Source organism: Mirounga leonina, unplaced genomic scaffold (genome assembly GCF_011800145.1).
Source record: "Mirounga leonina isolate KUSES-001 unplaced genomic scaffold, KU_Mleo_1.0 Mir_152, whole genome shotgun sequence".
NCBI classification, from domain to species: Eukaryota; Metazoa; Chordata; class Mammalia; order Carnivora; family Phocidae; genus Mirounga; species Mirounga leonina.
The window spans coordinates 20,393,344-20,416,062 of NW_023270380.1; the positions used below are offsets into that span (position 1 = coordinate 20,393,344).

The following is a 22,719-nucleotide window of genomic DNA, read 5'->3' on the forward strand; positions in this document are numbered from 1 at the left end:
ATAAAAGAGGTTTCTCTCAGCTGATTTCTAACCTCCGGTAGCCTGGCCACAGGAGCTACGTTTTCTCCATTTGTACAGTCCTGCTGAGTGTCTGTGTCTCCTTCAGCAGCACCTTTGTCCCATCGTGGGAATGCAAGGAATGAGAAGTGCAGTAGGAGAGGTCAGTGAGGAAAAGGATAGATCCCGCTTTTTTCTGTAGGCACAGTTACCGATAGTATCGACACTGAAATAAACCCCACTTTATTTTTTTAAAGTGTTTTTTTGTTTGTTTGTTTTTGTTTTTTGAGATAGAAAGAGAGAGAGAGAGAGCACTGAGCCAGGGGACAGAGGGAGAGGGAGAAGCAGACTCCCCACTGAGCAGGGAGCCCAACGCGGGACTCGATCCCAGGACACTGGGATCATGACCTGAGCTGAAGGCAGACATTTCACCCACTGAGCCTCCCAGGCACCCCTAAACCCCACTTTAGAAGGAAATGGGGCTGCCCTTATAATTCCTGCATTAAAATATTAAGAATATTTCCAAGCTGCAGCCACTTACTGGATGTTTGAATGTCTAACCATGTCAAGTCCTCAATCTTACAAATTATACTTACTATCCTAGAATATTTTTTTTTAAAGATTTTATTTATTTATTTGAGAGAGAGAATGAGAGAGAGAGAGCACATGAGAGGGGGGAGGGTCAGAGGGAGAAGCAGACCCCCTGCTGAGCAAGGAGCCCGATATGGGACTCGATCCCGGGACTCCAGGATCATGACCTGAGCCAAAGGCAGTCGCTTAACCAACTGAGCCACCCAGGCGCCCTATCCTAGAATATTCTTAACAGTGAAACATTAAAATAATTGTTACAAAGCTGAAAAACTACCTTAATGTGATTGGAATTACACAAAGATATAGACTCTTTTAAATTTTCTTTTAGTGTATGATAAATAGACAATGGTACTATGGTAGCAATTCTTAAATACATCTTAAAGAATGAATTTTTTTAAACATTTATTTATTTAGAGAGAGAGCATGAGCTGGGGGAGGGCCAGAGGGAAAGGGAGAGAGAGAATCTCAAACTGACTCCTTACTGAGGGAGGCGGGGCTTAATCCCAGGACCCTGAGATCAGGACCTGAGCTGAAATCAAGAGTTGAATGAATGCTCAACCGACTAAGCCTCCCAGGCGCCCTAAGAATGAATTCTTAAACTGGGGGAGGGTCTATAAGTTTGCTACCATGGATCTGTGAACATAACATATTGTGTGTATTATATTTTGGGGGTAAGTAATAGGTTGGTGAAATTAAGAACTACTGTCTTAAAGTGCAGTATTCGGTACATCGTTAAGAGAGATTTTGTAGGATTATGTATTAAGGGTTTAATTTGCAATGCACTTTAAATTAATGTATTTATTTTCTTTAGAAAGCAATATTTATTGCAACGCAACAGTTGGGCTTACAACAATGGCCAGCTCAGAAAAAGAAAATCATACAGTTTTATAATCAACTTCAGGTAAGTGTGGAATGGCATGTTAGCAGCTCTTTGCTCCTGAATTTTAATAGTTCTGATCAAGGAGAAAACTAGGATAACAATGAAGTGATTGACTCGGTTATTTACCCTCACTTAACTTTGAACAGATTAATCTTCTTCTCCTTTGTCCCCTTACCACATGATTCTAAAAAACCCTACACATATGGTATAAATGTTCTGCCTCACATAGCTATACCTTCTTTGAATTTTCTGTCCCCATGAATGAACCTTTGGAAAAGACGGTGCATTTCCCTGATTATTAGTAAAATTGTACATTCTCATATCTATTTCTTTGCCATTTGAGTTTCCTACAAATTGCCAGATTATGTAACGTACTCATTTATCATTTGGGTTTTTTGTCTTTCTTACCAAGTGTGTGTAGACTTTTCATTATGCATTTTAATATCCTATCTCCTTATTGTTTATATGCATTACAGGTAAATTCTCTAAGTCTTAGGTTTTCAGAAATGTTCCTAGTGTTCAGTGGTGCAGGAGACATTGTTAATGCATTGAAGTCCATTGATCTTGTTTTTATGGTTTGTGTTTTTGTGAATTTTTAGAAATCTTTTCTATCGTATTTCATAAAGATATTTTCTATGATTTTTTTTCTAAAATTTTTTTGTATTTGCATTTCCTACTTTTAAATTGTCTGGAATTTTTCTTTAAGATGCCAAATATGGATCTATTTTTCCTCAGATGGATAACCAGTTTTCCCAAGACTTTTCCCCACTGATTTGCTATTTCTCTCACATACCATGTTTCTGATCTAAATTTTTCTTTGTTGATTTCTTCCATATTTTATTATTTTGGTCTTTATCTTATGACAACACCAGTCTTAATTGCCATAGCTTTACAATAGGTCTCCATATCTGGTAGTACCAATTGTAAGAGAAAAAAAGAAAGCTCTCCCTGACCCTCTTAGGGTTCCTGGCTAAGTCTGAAAATCAAATTGACAAAGACAGATTAGCAGGAGAAAACACGCACATTTTACTGTAATTGATATTTTTTTACAAGGGAGCCTTCACAAGAGAATAGAGAGACCCAAAGAAGTGACCAGAACTGGAGGCTTTTTACCTTTTAAATAAAGAAACAATGACTTTGTGCAGAGTTGGCAGGGCAGAGGGGTTTGGGCTGGGGGGGTAGTAGGTGTGAAGAAGTAACTAGGAAGATACGGGCAGACGAACCAGGTTTGCTCATACAGCCTGTCAGCCCCACATTCCCCATAAGGATGTTTCTGTCCTTCGGATACAAGGAGGGCACTTTTCACGTGGGACTTTTATGACCTGTTTCAGGGAAGAAAGGTGAGATGGGGGAGGTCAGAGTGAGCTTCCTGCTTCTGCCGTGGGAAAAGACTCCTCCAGCTTAATCTATCTAACACGCCAAGGTCAGGGTGCCTGTCTTGTCCTGAGCCCTGCCGTAATCCTCCCTCTTTGTTATTTTCCCGATTCTTCGATAATCATTTGATTGACTGCCAGTAAAATAATAAAAATTAAAATTAAAATTAAAAAATCCTATTTGGATTTTTATTGGGATAGAATTGAATGAATAGCTGGTGGTGAGAATTTTCATTTTATGATATCACATTTTTCCCTTCATGAATATATCGGGTGGATTTAACAAGTTAGCCTGGCATAGCTTCACGGCGGTAGAAAGCACCAGACTCCTGGGTCAGAAAGGACCATTTATCACTCAGCAACAGCAGTAGCCGTGTCCCCAAGATTTAATTCTTGGAGGAGACTATCTTCAATAGTCATCCGTCCCCCCCTACTCCATGGTCCGAGGCATGTCCCCCCTAAGTGTCTGGGGTTTTGCTGTGCTTGCATTGCCACAAAATTGGTATGCCCCAGTTCAGCAATTATCCTTACATCCCCATTCACTACCCTTATGGCCTAAGACCAGGTCAATCCAAGAGAATCCAGGCAGTTGAACCAGAATTAAATGTGAACCCTCTGGGCCCCATTTTGGAATGTGTACAATCAGGGTGGCTTGGGGTTGTCATTAGGGAACAGAAAGAAGCACCATGCTCAGGAATGGTTAGGATGAATCCCAAATTCTCAAAATAGATCTCTGTAATCCCCCATCTCTTTTATGTGATAATTACCCAGGAAGCAGATGAAAGGAAATGATCCCCTTCTAGGGATGTCCACATTCAATGACCAACCCTCCCTGGTAAGGTGTGTGGACAAAGAGAAGGGAGGGGGGATGGAGTCAGAAATCTTTGGAGTCAGTCTTTGAGAAGGCTGTTCCAATGCTCAATAACAGATGCGTATGGGTGGTAGGGAACGGAGAAGGCCCATAAAATATCTTGACCATCAGCTCATGGTTAAGAGACTCTTGCAATAAAAGGTATACCATTGTCAGACTGCAGATGGTCCAGAAATCCAAATGACACAAATTTCATCTCAAGAAACATAATGGTGTGGCTAGAGTTAGCTGATTGGACCAAAACAGCAGTCCCATAGCTTGAAATAGTTAGTGTCAGTGAGTCACCACCAATAGCCCCAGGAGAGGGGAGCACAGAACTGATGTAGGACCTGCCAGGAGTATGTGGGAGTCATTCGTGCCCCAGGCAGTGCGACTTTTCCCACCGTGAAACTGGAGTCTGGAGCGCAGCAGTACTTCCTGTGTCACAAACACAGTCCTTTTTGAGTTCTGTGACGGAGAACACGTTGCCACATCCAGTGTGACATGTGTCCATACAACGATCATGATAGTCTGGGAAGGGCAGGCTTGATCAGCAGCTTGATTCTGGGTCCTCGTCTTGGGCCCACGAGTAACTCTGGTAGTTTGCTTAGCAGCCCCGATTTGTTTCCACAGTTCACAACCCCAGAGAGGATTATCTTTAATCTTGTAGTCTGTAATTTCCCAAGGGGCAGACCAAATAGCTAGGCCACTGCCCAAGCCACAGAGTTCTCACCATAAGCAGACCTGACACGTCTGCTCTTGGGTCTTCATAGCTGGCTCTGAGGAGGAACAGCGGGAGTCTTCAGGTCTCAGCTAGGCTGAGCCACCAGTAAACCAGACCAAGGCATTGACGGGATCTTTGTAAATCAAGGGCTTCACTGAGCCAGCAGCTGTGCTCCAGGAGGGGAAGTAGGGGGTAAGGTTGCTCCCAGAGGGACAGCTGCCCCTCTTTCATGTAAAGCCAGGACACCAGTGTGGCCAGTTAGCTGCGTTCTTGAACATCTAATTCCATTTGTCATGCAAGGCTTCTAGACCCCTTCTCACCTTGCCAGTGATAGACCAGAGAACCACAAACCTACATGAGGATAAAGAGATTAGAATGGAAGTGAAAACTATTTTAGCTTTTTATCCATATTTGAATTTTAATGTATTTATTTGATACATTACTAAAGATAATCATTTCTTTAATGCTATTACAATAGTCTACAAGAGATGGTGACGGACACTTTTAAGAGCTTTAGCATCTGACCTCCTTGGCTTAGGCCATTTGGGCTGACATAACAAAATACCATAGATGGGGTGGCTTAAACAACAGACATTTATTTCTCACAGTTCTGGAGGCTGGGAAGTTTAAGATCAAAGTGCTAGCAGATTTGGTTTCTGGTAAGAGCGCTCTTCCTGGCTTGCAGATGGTCACCTTCTCACTGTGTGAGATCTCACATGGTGGAGAGATGTTGAACTCTGGTCCCTCTCCCTCTTGTAAGGACACTAATCCCATCACAGGCCCACCCTCTTGGCCTCATCTAAACCTAATTACCTATCAAAGGCCTCACCTCCAATAGTATCCCGTTGGGTGTCAGCCTCAACATTTGAATTTTAGGGAGATGCAGACATATACTCGGTAACACCAATTGTGATTGGGTTGGGCAGAAGAAGATAGGATCAAGCAAATTTTATAAGAGATGAGGAACTTTGGACAATGGGTACTTAGTGTTTTTATTAACTAGATCAGGAAATAAGAGAAGCAACAAGTGGGAAAAGAAGGTGTAGATTAGATTATGTTGACTCTGAAAATCATGTGAGACATCCAGATGGAAGTATCTAGTAGAGCACTGAAATGTCACTCAGGCACATAGAACCAAAGACTGGAAAAAATAAATGCATTAGGAAGTCATTACCACTTAGGTTGTAGTTAAAGATATTCAAGTTGATGAGATTGGTAGGGCCAATGTAGAGAGAAGAGAGAGAGAGAAGGATGAATTAGGGAAGACTAACATGGAAATGACATTCAAAACTCAAAAGAAAGAAAAGTCTAGAGAAGAGGAAAGCTGAGATAAATCATATTACAGAAGCCAATCTTAGAGAAAAGTACAGAAATAAAGGAGATATAGAAAAAGATAAACTGTCAAATATCAAGAATTTAAAGTTATCATTTGAATTTTAAAATTAGGAGATTTCTGTTTATTTTGACATTAATCTAGCCAATGAAAACAGAACCCAGATTATAATAGATTAAACAGTGATTTGAAGGAAGGGTTTGTGAATACAGAGATGTATTACCTTCAGATTTCAGCCTAGGTTATCCATCAGTGAACCAAAATTAAATCATAAATCTGCACTTTTGTTTTAGGCTTGTGTTGGTGTGATGTTAGTAGGTCCAACATGTGGAGGAAAGACAACAGTCAGAAGAGTTTTAGAAAGAGCATTAACACTATCACCAGTTGAAGACTTCCTATCAAGTAAAGAAAGGGAATCTATTTCACAGGTAAACACTAAGTAGTATGTTTCCCTATTTCTTCAGATCTTACTTTATACTTCAGTAACATTTTATGTCCTATTTACATAAGTATAGTCTTGTTAAATTTATTGCTAGGAATTTTGTAGTTAGGAATCATTGTAGTAAGTGGGATTTTTTTTTTTTTTTTGAATCTCAAACTAGTAATTACGAGTGTGAAATAAATTTATTGGATTATATATTTTGTATTTAGTCATCTTCATGGACTGGTAACGTTAAATTGTAATTGTTTTTATAGGTGATCAATTGAATCGTCTTCGAATGAATGTAATTTTGTCTCTTGTAATATTTATGTAATTTATATTATTGTATTGATTAACCCTCCAAGACAGTGTTAACTGTAATAATATCTTGTTCCTTACTTTATCTGAAATGCAGTTAATATTACTACATTTAATATGGTATTTGCGGGGCGCCTGGGTGGCTCAGTCAGTTAAGCGTCTGCTTTTGGCTCAAGTCGTGGGATCCCAGGATCCTAGGATTAAGCCCGACATCAGGCTCCCTGCTCAGCAGGGAGTCGGCTTCTCCCTCTCCCTCTCCCCCTCCCCCTGCTTGTGTTCCCTCTCTTGCTGTGTCTCTCTGTCAAATAAATAAATAAAATCTTTAATAATAATAATAATAATAAAAATAATAATACTGTATTTGCTTTTTGTGTATGATAAATGTTCTTTCATACATTGGGAATTTTCTTCCGTTCTCATTATACTTTGGTTTTGACTTTTGGAATTTATGAAATAACTTTTCAGAATCTATTTTTTATATTTTAATTGGTTAATAAGGTATGTTGATAGATTTGCTAATGTTAAATTGTCCTTGAATTCCTAGAATAACTCCCAATTTTTCATGATATGTATATATTTTTTTTTAAATGACATTTTTATTTTATTTTTTTCACATTTTTATTTAAATTCTAGTTAATAGTGTAATAATGCTTTCAGGAGTAGAATTCAGTGATTTATCACTTATGTATAACATCCAGTGCTCATCATGACAAGTGCCGTCCTTAATTCCCATCCCCCATCTAGTCCATCCCCCACACCCCTCCCACCATCAGCCCTCAGTCTGTTCTCCCTCATTAAGAATCTCTTATGGTTTGTTTCCCTCTCTTTCCCCCCTTCCCATATGTTCATCTGTTTTGTTTCTTAAATTCCACATATGAGTGAAATCAGATGGTATTTTTATTCCATATAAGGTTAGATTCCAATAAATAATGTGTACTTCAGTTATCTTATTTAAAGACTCAGCAGTCTATTCTGAAAGCTTTAGAAAGTCAGCTTTTCAGTTCTGCAGATTTTTTTTTCAGCTAGTGTGCAGTTTCTTTCCATTTTTAGTTCGTTCTTTCAGTAAGCAAGAAAATTTGTTTTCTGTAGTTCTCAATATATGTCTTTCTCCTTCTTGATTAAATTTATTCCAAAGCATTTTATTCTTTGGATGCTATTATAATGGACTTGGAATTTCTTAATTTTTGTTGTTGCTGAAGTGTGTTCATTGCTGCTATATGGAAATGAACTGATTTTTGTGTGTTGATCTTGTATCCTACAAATATGCTGGTTCATATATTAGCTCTAGTAGTTGTTTTGTAGATTCTTTGGGATTTTCAAAAATAGAATCATGTCGTATTTAAATAGAGATACTTTTACTCTCTCTTTGCAATTTGGATGCTTTTTATTTTATTTCTCACCTAATTACCAGGCTAGGACTTTCAGTACAGTGTTTATAGCAGTGGTGAAAATGGGAATTCTTGCCTTGTGCCTGATTTTAGGGAGAAAGCTTTCAGCCTTTCACCATCGAGTATGATATCATCTGTGGGTTTTTCATAAATACCCCTGATTATAGTAAGGAAGTTCCTTTCTAGTTTGTTGAGTGTTTTTATCATGAAAGGGTGTGAAATTTTATCAGATGTTTTTTCTGCCTCTCTTTATGTGATCATGCAGTTTGTTTCTTTTGTTGTGTTAGTATGATTGATTTTCTTTTGTTGAACCTACCCTCCATTGCTAAGACAAAGCTCATCTGGTCATGGTCAATCATTGTGCTGCTTCAGTCAGTTTGCTAGCACTTTCTTGAGGGTTTTTGCATCTCTATTCATAGAGGACACAGGTGTGTCGTTTTCTTAGGGTGTTTTTGAGTGGATTTGGTATCAGGATAATTCTAGCCTCATAGAATGTGTTAGGAAGTATTCCCTCCTTTTCTATTTTTTGCAAGAATTTGAGTCAGGTTGGTGTTAATTCATTTTCAGATGTTTGGTAAAACTCATCTATTATCTGATTTTGGACTTTCTTTCTTGGAGATTTTAATTACTGATTCAGTCTCTCTGCTTGTTACAGATCTGTTGAGATTTTCTATTTCTTCTTGAGTCAGTTTTCATAATTTTTGTTATTTCTAGGAATTTATACGTATCCTGTAGATTACATAATTTGGCGTACAGTCATTCATAGTGTTTTCTTATAATCCTTTTAATTTCTGCAAGGCACTAGTAATGTCCATACTTTATTTCTGTTACTATTTATTTGTGTCTTTATTTAATACTTATTTCCTTTTTTATTTAGGTATAATTGACATAAGTATAATATTGTTTCAGGTGTACAACATAGTTATTTGACATTTATATATATTGTGAAATGATCACCACTAGTCTAGTTACCACGTCACTGTACAGAATTAATATAGTATTGTTGACTATATTCCCCATGCTGTGCATTGCAGCCCCATGACTTATTTATTATATAGCTGGAATTTTGTACTTCTTGATTCCTTTCACCTATTTTGGTTCCCCTCCCAATACCTTTCCCCTCTGGGAACACCAACATACTCTCTGTATCTATGAGTTTTGGGTTTGTTTTGTCTTTTAGATTCCACATATAAGTGAAATCAGGTGGTATTTGTCTTTCTCTCTCTGACTCATTTCCTGAGCATAATCCTAAGATTATTCTTGGCTTGTCTCTTTCTCTTTTTTCCCCTTTTCTCATTTGTTTTGTTTCTTAAATTCCACATATGAGTATTATATAGAATTGTTGAATCACTATATTGTACCCCTGAAACTAATATAACACTATACGTTAACTACACTGGAATTAAAATAAAAAAAAAAAACAACAATCTTCCAATCCATATATGTATATATATATATTTTTTCTAGATACAAGTCCCTTATCAGAGACTATGATTTACAAACACTTTCTTTCATTTTGTGGGTTGTCTTTATTTTCTTGATGGTATCCTTTGAAACACAAAAGTTTTTAACCTTGATGATCAAGTTCAATCTATTTTTTCCGTGTTGTTACAAATGGAAAGATTTCATTCTTTTTTTAATGATGAGTAGGATTCCATCATATATATACACGTGTGTGTGTGTGTGTGCATGTGTATGTATACATACCACATCTTCTTTATCCATTCATCCATCAGTGGACCAATTGCTTTACATTTTGGTCATTGTAAATAATATTGAAATGAACATAGGGGTGCATGTAACTTTTCAAATTAGTGTTTTTGTTTTCTTCAAATAGATACCAAATTGCTAGATCATTAATTGATGATCAGAGATTATTAGGGTCTCTTTCTTTGGAGGGAAAGAACTCTCCTAAAACTCTTTGGTGTTAACAGTGCAAAAATTTAAATAATTGTACTATAGTTAATGCCTTTAAGAAACCACACTGGATTTTTTTCAGATTCCAGGAAGAAAAGGAAAAGTAGATATTTGTGTTTTAAATCCAAAGTGTATCACTGTTGGTGAACTGTATGGACAACTGGATCCTAATACTATGGAATGGACTGATGGATTATTATCAACAGCAGTTCGAAATTATGTATATTTTAACACTGCAAGGAACTCAAAGAAAGACAGCGATTTCGGACTGAAATCAAGAATCTCAGATGCATCTAATGTAAGTTAATATGGAAGGATTATTTTTATTTGATTATTGTGGATTACTTCATTGTTTAAAGATTGATATTTAAGCACTATTAGATGCTTACCAGTATTAAAGTAAATTTAAAAATTATTATGATCAGTTTTAAAAAAAGGAGAAAAATTAGAAGCTATTAAAAAAACAGAAAATATGACACTGTGCTTTAAAATGCTTGGTAAACAATAAAATAAAATGAAAGATACTGGCTTTTAAAGTAACACAGAGTGGGTTAAGTGTAAGCGGAGGATGATCTAGTGATTCTGTCACCACCGGTATACCTTATAAATGAATGAGGTATGGAAATACTTCACTGGAAAGGTGAAAAAGTTTTTGATACAAAATTCATCACAAAATCAACATAAATCGCAAACAAAAATTTGGATGTTGTATTCTCATTAGTCATAAGTAGAAAATACTAGTAAATTTCATTAGCCAAAATATATTAACAGAAGAATGGCGTTTACAACCAACCAGATAAGCAAAGATTTTTTTTTAAGTTTTTATTTAAATTCCGATTAGTTAACATAGAGTGTAATATTAGTTTCAGGTGTACAATATAGTGATTCAGCAGTTCCATACCTCACCTGGTGCTCATCACGACAGGTGCCCTCCTTAGTCCCCTTTCCCTATTTTCTCCATCCCCCCACCCACCTCCCCTCTGGTGACCATCAGTGTGTTCTCTAGAGGTAAGAGTCATTTCTTGGCTTGATTCTCTTTCTCTCTCTCTCTTTTTTCCCCCTTTGGCTCATTTGTTTTGTTTCTTAAATTCCACATATGAGTAATGTATAGAATTGTTGGACCACTATATTGTACACCTGAAACTAATATAACACTGTATGTTAACTACACTGGAATTAAAATGAAAAAAAAATATTAAGTCTTCCAATCCATATGTATTTTTTTTTCCTAGATACAAGTCCCTTATCAGAGACTATGATTTACAAACACTTTCTTTCATTTTGTGGGTTGTCTTTATTTTCTTGATGGTATCCTTTGAAACATTAAAGTTTTTAACCTTGATGAAGTTCAATCTATTTTTTCCTTTGTCACTTGTTTCTTCATATCTGAAGAAAGCTTTGTATAATTCAAGGTCAAAAGACTTTCTTCTATGCTTTATTGTAAGAGTTTTATAGTTCTCACTTTTATATTTAGGTCTTTGGTCTATTTTGGGTTGATTTTTGTGTTCAGTATAAGGAAGGGATCCCAATTCATTCTTTTGCATCTGAATATCCAGTTGTTCCAGAACTATTTGTTGAAAAGCCTGTTCTTTCCCACGTTGAATTGTCTTGTCATGCTTGTCACACTTGTCAAAATCAACTGATCCATAAATGTAGGTATTTATTTCTAGACTCTCAATTCTGTTCCATTCATCTTTGTCTACCCTTATGCAAATGCCACGTTTGATTACTGGAGCTTTGCATTAAGTTTTGAAATAGAAAGCTAAAGTAGTTTTTAAGACCTTGACAAACTGATTCTAAAATGTGTATAGAAGAACCAAGGTCCCTGATATTCCTGAATTAAAAAAACAAGGGGAAGAATCTGGATCTGCCAGATGTCAAGAATTATTATAAAATTGGGGTACAACAGTGTCCTATTGGTGCACACTGAACTATTGGTGCAGTTCTGAACTATTATGTGCCTATGATGTAATGTAAAAATGTGTAGAGAAAACAACAGAATTTTGTAGAGAAATTGATAAATCACATTTAGCGTGAGATTTTATTGAATCTTTCTCAGTAATTGATAGAGAAGGAATATAGTAAAGTGGCCGTAATTAAATTCTTTATACTAACTGTCACCAGTTAGAAATGGAAATAAGAAAAATTCTGCTAACAGTGGCAAAAATCTGTAAAAAATATATTGGAATAAATGTAAAAGAAAGGAACTTGTCATGGGGGGGGTAGCAGGGAGGGAGGCAGGAATACCTATACAGTTGGCAAAAATTGAATAAATGAAAGAGATACTGTATTCCTGTATGGAAAGACTTCCATCCTAAAAATGCCAATCTATACCAAATTATATATAGATATAATGCCTTTCCAAGCAAAGTCCCTCTTTAAAAAAATCAAATTAAATGGCTTTAAAGTTCATTAGGAAGTATAAATGTTCCAAGAGTTCAAAAAAAAATCTGGGAAGAAAACCGTAGTGCTTTTGTATTTCTAAAATGTTTTATATTAATTTTAGAACAAATCCATACTGTAATCAAAACAGTGAGGTACAATATAATACAGTGACCGTAGCTAATAATACTGTATTGTGGGGCGCCTGGGTGGCTCAGTTGGTTAAGCGACTGCCTTCGGCTCAGGTCATGATCCTGGAGTCCCGGGATCGAGTCCCACATCGGGCTCCCTGCTCGGCAGGGAGTCTGCTTCTCCCTCTGACCCCCCTCCCTCTCATGCTCTCTGTCTCTCATTGTCTCTCTCGCAAATAAATACATAAAATCTTTAAAAAAAAAATTTTTTTTTAAATACTGTATTGTATATTCAAACGTTGGTAAGAAAGTGGGTCTTCAGAGTTCTCACCACAAGAAAAAAATATTTACCTATGTGTGGTGACGGATGTTAACTAGACTTACTGTGGTGATCATTTCACAATCTATACAAATATTGAATTCATTATATTGCATACCTGAGACTAATGTAATGTTGAGTTTTGAGTATATTTCAGGAAAAGGAAAAAAAAGATAGTACTTTTCAAAACCTGAATAAAGGGGCGCCTGGGTGGCTCAGATGGTTAAGCGTCTGCCTTCGGCTCAGGTCATGATCCCAGGGTCCTGGGATCGAGTCCCGCATCGGGCTCCCTGCTAGGCGGGGAGCCTGCTTCTCCCTCTGCCTCTCTCTCTCTCTCTCTCTCTCTGACTCTCATGAATAAATAAATAGAACATTTTAATAAAAAAAAAAAACCTGAATAAAAACCCCGGAACGTACTCACACAGAAATGGAACCAGATGGAGTCCAGAAACATTCAGATATATATAGGAATTTAGTATGCTACTGAAGTAATATTTCTAATCAGCAGGAAAAGCATTTCTTACTGAATTCACTGTTTATATAGTTTGCTATTTTCTGATGTGAAAACATAGAAAGACCCTTACCTCATTCCCTACCCAGAAATAAAATTCTAGGAGCACCTGGGTGGCTCAGTTGGTTAAGCGTCTGCCTTCAGCTCAGGTCATGATCTCAGGGTCCTGGGATCGAGCCCCTGCATCGGCGTCCCTGCTCAGCGGGGAGTTTGCTTCTCCCTCTCCCTCTGCTCCTTCTCCCTGCTCTTGCTCACTCTTTCTCTCTCTCTGTCAAATAAATTTAAAAAAGAAAGGAAAGGAAGGAAGGAGGTTAAAAAGTTCCAGATGAAATAACCAACTAAATATAAAAATGAAATTATAAAAACATAATAATATTTAGGGACATAGTTTTAGAATTAGGAAGACCTTAACTAAAACTGGGAAAACCCAAAAATCTTAAACAGAAGGTAAAATTATTTGACTGTAGTATAAGAAAATGTTTTTTTCAATAGTTGCAACAAACAGCTTCTTGTTAAAGCAAACCAAAGTCTGGAAGAAAATATTTACAGCATCTTATAGGAGTTAGTGTCCCTGCTGTAGATGAGGTGCTGTAAGAAATAGGCGCGAATAAGAAAGGATGGAACAGCTCGGGAGATGAGGAAGGCTATGAATAGGACGTTGATAGAACACATGAAAATTGTCGACATATGAAAAATGCTCAGCCTAAGTATCAGTCAAAAAATAAAAATTGTAACAATGATAGGCGTCACATTTTTTCTCATCAGGTTTTCACAACATAAGAATGTCAATAGCTGAAACATTTGGTGTGAATGAAAGATGTGGAGAAACAAACATTCCTACATCTTATTGGTGGGAGTATTATTGTCACAAACTTTCAAAAAGAAATCCAGTAGAATTTATTAAAGACTAAAATCCAGAGAACATTTGACCCATAATCCCACATTTAAAAAAAGAATCTAGAGAAAGAAATGCAGTAGAACATAATGACTTAGGTACAGGCTGAGAAGTGCAGACTTTTGCAATAGAAATAATCATGGGAAATAGCCTTGTCCCTGATGAGCCTTGAGTATTGGAAGTGGCTGGCTACCATCTGCTGAGTTGCAAGGCCTGGGCCAAAGCGTGGTGCTCACTCCTGTGTGAGGTCTCTCTGTGGAGCCCACTCTGTGCCCAAAGCATTGCTCTAGTGTTTGGTCGGCTTCCCCTACTCTTGGGGGCAAAGAAAACCAGTGCTAACCAGCTGATTATATGGGACTCAACCCTGTTGAGGAGATAAATAATAAAGTCCGCCAGATAATTAAGACTTTCCCGTTTTTATACTCAAGAGAGCATATTGACATATAGTCCATTGGACTTGGAAAGCGTGATCAAATTAACATTATTGATTACATATTTTAGGTTTTCAAACTTGATTTCTCTGATGCAGCAGATACTGATGTTAATATGTTTGAGAAGGAGGAGGGGAAAGATGTTAACATTCCAGAAAGTCAGGGTAAGTGTTATTATTAGATTCAATAAAGTGATTGATTAACTGAGAAGACAAACTGAACCAAATGAGCTCTATTAATATCTTTAAAAACATTTTGATTAATGATATTTTGTTCTTTTCCTGTGTATTTTTTCTGAATTTGTTTATTTAGAATTTGGGGACTGTTACCACATACTATGGTATGTTCATCTACAATTCTGTTATAGAAGTGGTAGATCTCATATAACCCTTTCAGTTTCTAAAGCAACATTAATATCTCCCAAGAACCAAGTAGATATTCAAGTTAGAAGTGACATTGTGTGGAAACCTAACTAATGTCGCCTCTGAAGTGGGACTCGAGACAGTGTGCGTATTTCCAGGCCAAGTACTACAACCCAAGCATTCTCCTCTAAAAACAGTTGCACACCTGCTGTGTGTGTGCGGGGGATGGAGAGCCTGTGCGGGGCGGGGGTGGGGGGTTCTGCTCCAGAGGAGGGGGCAGGGTGCTGTTGGAGCCCCATCCCCACCCCCACCGGTGCTTTCACGGCCCCATGGTGACCCTCTAGCCACACATTCGTGCTGAAAGAGGCTTCCAGAAGTCCTCCATTGTTGTGTGTCCCTTCTTGGGGTTCAGGTTCGGGAGCATAGTCCTTGAGCACAGCAAGCTCCCTTCCAGGGTTTGAAGACAGGCCCCGAGGCACCTATGTCAGCCAGTCCGACCATCCACATCCTGGCTGTCCTCCCTCTTCTGCTGGGCTCTCATGTCCTTCAGGTGGCTCACTATTTTCTACGTCCACAGTGACCCACACGTTCCTCCCCTAGCTTGACCAGTGGGTTTTCTAGAACTGTGGAGCCAGGGCGGTGCCTGTAGCAATTGAAAGAGGAATCAGTGGGGTCACAGTGTGAGCTACCTGAAATCTTTTTGAGTCTTTCCTTGAAGGGCGTCTGCTTCCCTTTCCTATTTCCCAGAGGCGGCACATCCGCACAGTGTCCAGGTGGAAGGGGAAACTCACAAACCGCATTATTATGGAAAAGAGAAATCCGTGGATCTTCTCTTATCCAGAATCTAAGGGCTGATTATACAATGCAGTAATCTAAGAATATTGAAACAATGTTTCAAGAATTACTAACTATATACTGTGGATAGTTATTTTTATTTATTAAATATTAGAGACTGCATATAAACATATTCGGTCTAGTGTTTTCTAGGATATCATTTTCCAAACGAAATAGAAAATTTGCAAGATTGTAATAAAAGAAGACTGAGATTATTCTCAGTTACCTTAAAAATATCTTTCTCTGCAGACTATGATTGGCAGTGGATTATTTTAGATGGTCCGGTGGATACGTTCTGGGTAGAAAATCTAAACTCTGTGCTGGATGATACCAGAACATTATGCCTGGCAAACAGTGAGAGAATTGCTTTAACTAATAAAATACGAGTGATTTTTGAAGTGGACTGTCTCTCTCAAGCCAGTCCTGCTACTATCAGCCGATGCGCAATGGTCTATATGGTAAGTTTCCAAAAACACATTTCTTAAAGAAAGTGTATTGTTAGTCATTATCTACAGCATTTCTGATGATTGTTCTATCATTGCCCCTGGACTCAGCAGGGTGATCGCAGTGGTTCAGTTTTGTGTCCCCTGAAGCCTCCTAACCCAGAAGTGAGTATGAGCGTAATTCCGACTGCTCCGTACCTGCAGGGTCCGTGTTCCCCACAGCGGCAAACGAGTGCGGCCCTCGCTAGGCAGGCCAGGCTGTGGGCATGGGTTATTTCTCCAGGAGAGAAATGACTGCCCCAAAGCCTTTTCGCTCGTGCTCTCTGACCCTCAGGCCTTGCGGAACCCAGTACCCTGGTGCGGGGGATGGAAGACACAAAGACTAAGTTTCTTCTCTCCAGGACATTAATTACCAGCCATGACTAGCCCTGTGTTCTGACTCGTTTAGCTCACCGTGGCGAAGCTACATGCTGCCTTTCCCGTCACCACGGAGGCAGGACCTCAGCTCTCCCCGCTCCGCGCAATCCCCCAGTTGTTTCTAGTCTTGTAAGACTGCTCACAAACCACACATCGTTTCAGAGACGGGTCATTCTTTTTTTTTTTTTTAAATCCAAGTAATTGGTATATAATGTATTATTGGCTTCAGAGGTAGAGTCAATGATTCATCCGTGCTCATTCCATGACATGCCCTCCTTCATGCCCATCACCCAGCTACCCCGTCCCCCAACCTCCCGCTCCTCCAGCAACCCTCAGTTTGTCTCCTATGATGAAAAGTCTCTTATGGTTGAGACAGGTCATTCTTTAAGCTGTTTTGATCAGTTGCATTTTAACGAATGATGATTCTGAACCACATTTTGCCGGGGGCAGTGGTGAAGTAAAGAGACCATAAGAAAGAAGATGGACACACTATTTTTCTTTATTTACATAAAATTATCTTGTGCTTTATATTGTTAGGATCCTGTTGATTTGGGATGGGAGCCTTATACGAAGTCATGGCTTTTGAAAACTTCTAAAATTATGAGTCAAACAGGAGTGAGTTGTCTTGAATTCATGATGAAAAATAGTGTTGCAGATGGACTACAGTTTATAAAGAAGTATCAGAAATATCAGCCATTTCCTGTCCAAGGCATAACGATCGTTATAACTCTGTGCAGAATTCTTGATGCTTTCTTTGACTTCATGGGTAAAAATGGAGGCTTTGGAAAATGTGAGTTTTTCCCCCTTATGTTAGTGGTCTTCTATCCCAGCTCATCAATGCCAATTATATTCATCACCTTCTATTGAGTTTTATAAAAGAAAACAAAGGAAGGAACACTGGGAATTTTTAGTCTGTTGGGACCAACAGCAGACATGCACATGGAACAAACTAGAAACCATTTATAAAGGAGCACATCAATAAGGTAAAGTGATATCATATGTTGAAGTGTCACAAGAAAAATGAGTATAAGGAATCCTAAGAGGGTCTCTATTAGGGAAGAATGCTTTTGATGTGTTTTAAAGATTCTTAGAGATAGAAATAGTGGGGAAGATGTGTTCAGAACCCAAGGTGTAAACTGTAATCATGCAAAGGTGTAAACGTGGGAAGTAGCGTGAGGTGAGAGCAAAAGATTCAGAAAACAGTGTAGCATAGTCTCTGGACTCAGGACGCCTACCTTCAGACACTGGTTCTTGTCTGGCTCCCAACGAGACGGGTAATTAGTACAGGCTCCCAACTCTGCCTCTAAAACCCAGTTTGTGATCCATCAAACTAACAGACATTGTGAGAAATCCCTGGGACGACAAATGGTTAAGGTCCCAGTTGGGGGAGCAGCAGTCCTGAGCAGAAGAGAGCTGGATACCATGGCTGGGAGAATATTTACGTGGGCCTCTCCCCTTCGCACGGCTCTGAGCGGACCATTGGCCTTCCCTTTGCGGGTCAGCACGCCACAGCCCAGCTAGATAGAGGCTGCAAGAACATAGCGTGTTGGCAGTGACGCCTGACTAGGTTAAGGAACAGCTACAAGCATATTTCTTCCCACTGCCAATCCCCTTTGCGTCTTAAAGTCTAAGTGATTAAGAGAAAGAGACTGCATTTGAGAAAGAGCAGTGTCAGTGTGGATACAAGTTGTTAGCGCACAACTTTCCTGCCTGGAAGAGTGTCCACTTCCCCTCCAGATGCACAGTTCTAAATTCATCAGAAGCATAAGCCAGGGAAGTGGGAGTACTAGAAACAAGGCAAGAGGAGTTAGGAGAAGGAACACAGTAAATGGTTGAATGCTGACATGGTTAGCTGGATGACAGCACAGCTCAAGGGCTCTCCTGGGTCACAGCGCACGAGGCGCCAGAGAGAGGAAATACCGCGTCTGTGCCTGTGTGCACTTCAGCAGAACTAACTAGAAGTAGTCATTTACATAATATATGCGTACGTGTATGTTTATGTTGTGTGAGGGTGTGTATTTAGTTGAAAGATGAATAAAAGTTGAAAGTTTAGCATCCATATAACAGAACCTCCAGAAAGAAATTTTTTAAAATAAATAGAAGGGAGGAAATATTTCAAGAAATAATTACCAAGTTGTTCTAGAATTTGAGAAAATATAAGACCTAAGATTGAATAGGAGCCTGGACTATTAAATAGATTAGGAAAGTAAAAACTCACACCTAGAAGTATTATATTGATATTTTGTCATCTCCCCCCCCCCCCCCCCCCCCCCGTTCTAGGATGCTCTGTTCTTTTGGTTTGTGGGATTTTTTTGTTTGTCCTTTCTTTGTATTTCAGTTTGAATAACTTTTGTTGATTTATAATCCAAGTCACTGATTCTTTGCCACATGCAGTCCACTGGATAAGCCCATTGGAAGAATTCTCATCTCTGTCATTGTGATTTCTATTTCTAGCATTTCCATTTGACTCTCTTTTTATAGTGCTCAGTGGTCTGCTGAAATTCTCTCTCTGTTCATTTTATGTCAGATGTTTAACAGTTTGATTGTAGGGCTGTTTTAAATTCCCAACACCTGGGCCATGTCTGGATCTGTTCTATTGACTGCTTTGTATCTTGGCAACAGGACTCTTTTTCATGCTTATTTTTGTGTCTCATAATGTTTTATTGAATGCCAGAGATTGTGGGGAAAGGAAGAGGAGAGACAGGTGTTTTGAGTTTATACCTGGAAATGGTTACACCTTTTCTTCTGCCAGATTGTTGAGTTAATGGTGGGGAGAATTGAGTCTGTCTGGACCAGGACTTGGCTTTATTGTTGCTTATATTTACCTTCAGCGCGCCACAGACTTCAGAGTCTCTGTGCTCCCCCACGTCCCCTGGAGATAGATGGCTGTTGTTGTTACTTGGTGTAAGGCTCACAGTGGGAGCAGGGATGATTTCTGGGTTCTCCTACTCTAGCCTCATTCTTTTTATTTATTTATTTATTTATTTGAGAGAGAGAGACAGCATGAGAGGGGATAGGGTCAGAGGGAGAAGCAGGCTCCCCGCTGAGCTGGGAGCCCGATGTGGGACTTGATCCCAGGACACCGGGATCATGACCTGAGCCGAAGGCAGTCGCTTAACCAACTGAGCCACCCAGGTGCCCTCTAGCCTCATTCTAAGGCAGGCTCTGGGCACCTGAGCTTCAGGCCTGCGGTTTCTCAGCAAAGAAACAATTTGTTGTGATTTAAGACTATCTAAGATTAAAGGGAGATTCTAAGAAATTCCAGAGAGAAAAAGCCAAAAGGATTATAAGAACAGTGTAACATAAGATTTCTCAACAGCAGTACTGATTAAAGGAAAAAATGTCTTATCTTCAAAGCATTGTATATTTAGCTAATTAAACATATTCTCAGATATGCAAAGCCTGAAAAAGTTTAACACAAGACACTTAAGGAGTAAATACTGCAAGAAATGGATTAAGGAGAATTATATGAGATATTGAAGTTAGATGTGATGAAATAATTTAGTAAAGCTTAATGCAACCAAAGTAAGCAAAGAACACTTCTCAGAAGTATTAATAATAAAATTCAGAACAAAATTTTAGACAGTTCCAACATAAAGTGGATAGGAAGGGAGGAAGTGGCAGTTCAAAGAAAGCTGAGAGAGAATGATTACCTGCATTGTCTGAGGAAAAAAACAGAAGCAAAGTCTAAAAAGTGATGGAGAAAAATAAACATAAGTATAATTTTAATGTGTTAGGAGTAAGCCTCAGAGTAATAATAAAATCCATAGAGGGACGCCTCGGTGGCTCAGTCAGTTGGGCATCTGACTCTTCATTTCAGTTCAGGTCGTAATCTCAGGGTCGTGGGATTGAGCCCCGAGTCAGGCTCCACGCTCAGCAGGGAGTCTGCTGGAGATTCTCTCCCTCTGCACCCCCCACTCATGTTTGTTTTCTCTCTCTCCTTGGAAGTAAATAAATAAATCTTTTTTAAAAATAATAAAATCCATAGCTTTAAATATGCAAAGGAATATTCTTTATAACAGAGGGTAGCAAAGGAAACCAAAAGAAAGAAATTTGAATAACAAAAAAATTGATCCAACTTTAACAATAATTATAATAATATGAGTTAAACTCCCTCTCATTTAAAAGATAGAAACTGATTTCAGTTTGTTTTATAGTTTCTTTTTTCTTATTTCAAGTTTTTATTTAAATTCAAGTTAGTTAACATATAATGTCATACTGGTTTCAGGTGTAGAATTGAGTGACTGATCACTTATCACACCCAGTGCTCATCACAACAGGTATCGTCCTTAATCTCCCCCCCCCCCCTAGCCCATCCCCCTCTCACCTCCCTCCATCAGCCCTCAGTTTGTTCTCTATAGTCAAGGGTTTTTCATGGGTTGCTTCCCTCTCTCTCTTTTTTGAAACTGATTCAATTTTAAAACAAACAAATAGTAACTTTTTCTCTACAAGTATCATCATTAAATCAAAAGGATACAAATGGAGCTGCCACTTTGGTTAAACAGTTTAGCAGTTCCTCTAATATGAAACATAGTTACTATTTGACCCAGCAGTTCCACTCCTAAAAAAATACACCCAAAAGAAATGGAAATGTGTCCATGCAAAAAGTTGGACACAAATGTTTATAGCACCACTATTCATAATAGCCAAAAAGTGGAAACAAGCCTGTTAAATGGGTAAAGGAATATTATTGGGCCATAAAAAGAAATGAAACACATGCACAGTATGGATGAACCTTGAGAACATTATGCTAAGGTAAAGAAGCCAGTCACAAAGAGCATACACTGTATGAATCCATTTCTATGAAGTGTCCAGAATATGTGCATCTTATGTAGGTTGTGCTTGCTAGAGGTTGGCGGGAAGGAGGAAATAGACAGTTCTGCTAATGGGTGTAGAGTTTCTTTTTGGAGCGATGAAAACATTCTAAAATTATAGTGGTGTTGTCTGCACAACTCTGATTATACTAAAAGCCACTGAACTGTGCATTTTTAAAGGGGGAATTCTATATTATATGAATTATATCTCAATCTATTATTTACAAAGGTGGACATGGAATGGCTGGAATAAGGGGTAGAAATAAGGTACATAATGTAAATGAAAAGAAAGCCAAGCTGTCAACTTAAAATATCAGCCCAAATTTTATTTTAGCATGAAAATTGTCTTAAGCAATTAAAAGACTAAGACCTATTCAGAACATTTAGAGGTATATATTCCAGATTATGATACCTACACAGCCACATGGAGGGAGGGAGAGAGAGAGGGGAAATATATAAACAACAGACAGAAGAACTAAGTGTTAAATAAGCAAATCGGTAATCACAGATACTTTAGCAGCCCCTCTTGGGAGGCCTCCCAGGTAAGCATACAGAGAAATTCTTTACATCCTTCAGCTGAAGGGAAATGAAAGCTCCAGGCCAGGACTTGGTCATCAGAGTGGCCACACTTTAGAAAATGACCAACCCTGACACTCAGGGTGGAAGCATCTGAGCAGACATCACCCCAAATACTGACCCCCCCCCCCCCCAGGCTCAATTCTCCAAAGTGTGTGTTACTAATAGGTTCAATGCTGGTGGCTCTGGAGACCAGAGCAGACAGCAGGGGCGACCATTACTGAACTAGTCTCACTGGAAGGCCTAATGTAGCGCTTACCGCCAGAAACCAGAAGAATTCAGCCAAGCAAGGGTGGGGGAAGCAGAGATGATTGTCAGAGTTATTAAGATAAGTTATTAGTAGATAGTAAGATATTAGTATCTAATATATTAGATTGTATTATATATTAGATATTAGATTAGATATTAGATTGTATTAGATGTTAGATCAGATAGTAGATAATGAGATACAAGATAGTATCTAATATATTAGATAGTAATATGTTAAGATAAGTTATTAGTAGAATGTAGCATCCCTAGGGGCAAAATATATGGGCAACCAACTAGGTACCATCAGCTTGTATCATGAGCAAAAGTCCAAGATGAGTGATCAGGAGGGGAGGATAGCTGCCTCAATAGTAAGTCAGGACCCCCTGCCCATTTCCAAACCCAAACCAGCTTTCAGGCCCAGAACTCACTGAATAAAGAGGAGGCTGGGGCCTTCTGCAATATCATGGGAAGTATTTCTAAAAATAATTACACTGCTCCTTCTCCAAAGGAGACTGCAGCCATTTACTTGAGTAACTTACACTAGGGAGAGAGGGATACTCAAC

General features: G+C 38.7%; 1 protein-coding gene across 1 annotated transcript in view; it reads left to right on the top strand.

The window, feature by feature from the left end:
• Positions 1-22,719, top strand: part of DNAH14 (dynein axonemal heavy chain 14) — a 357,723-nt gene that overhangs the window by 191,862 nt on the left and 143,142 nt on the right. Inside the window, exons 43-48 of the mRNA XM_035008404.1 lie at positions 1,400-1,489; positions 6,042-6,176; positions 9,875-10,090; positions 14,532-14,625; positions 15,907-16,115; positions 17,055-17,307. Of these exons, the coding sequence (XP_034864295.1) occupies positions 1,400-1,489; positions 6,042-6,176; positions 9,875-10,090; positions 14,532-14,625; positions 15,907-16,115; positions 17,055-17,307 (997 nt within the window). The remainder of the gene's footprint in view (positions 1-1,399; positions 1,490-6,041; positions 6,177-9,874; positions 10,091-14,531; positions 14,626-15,906; positions 16,116-17,054; positions 17,308-22,719) is intronic.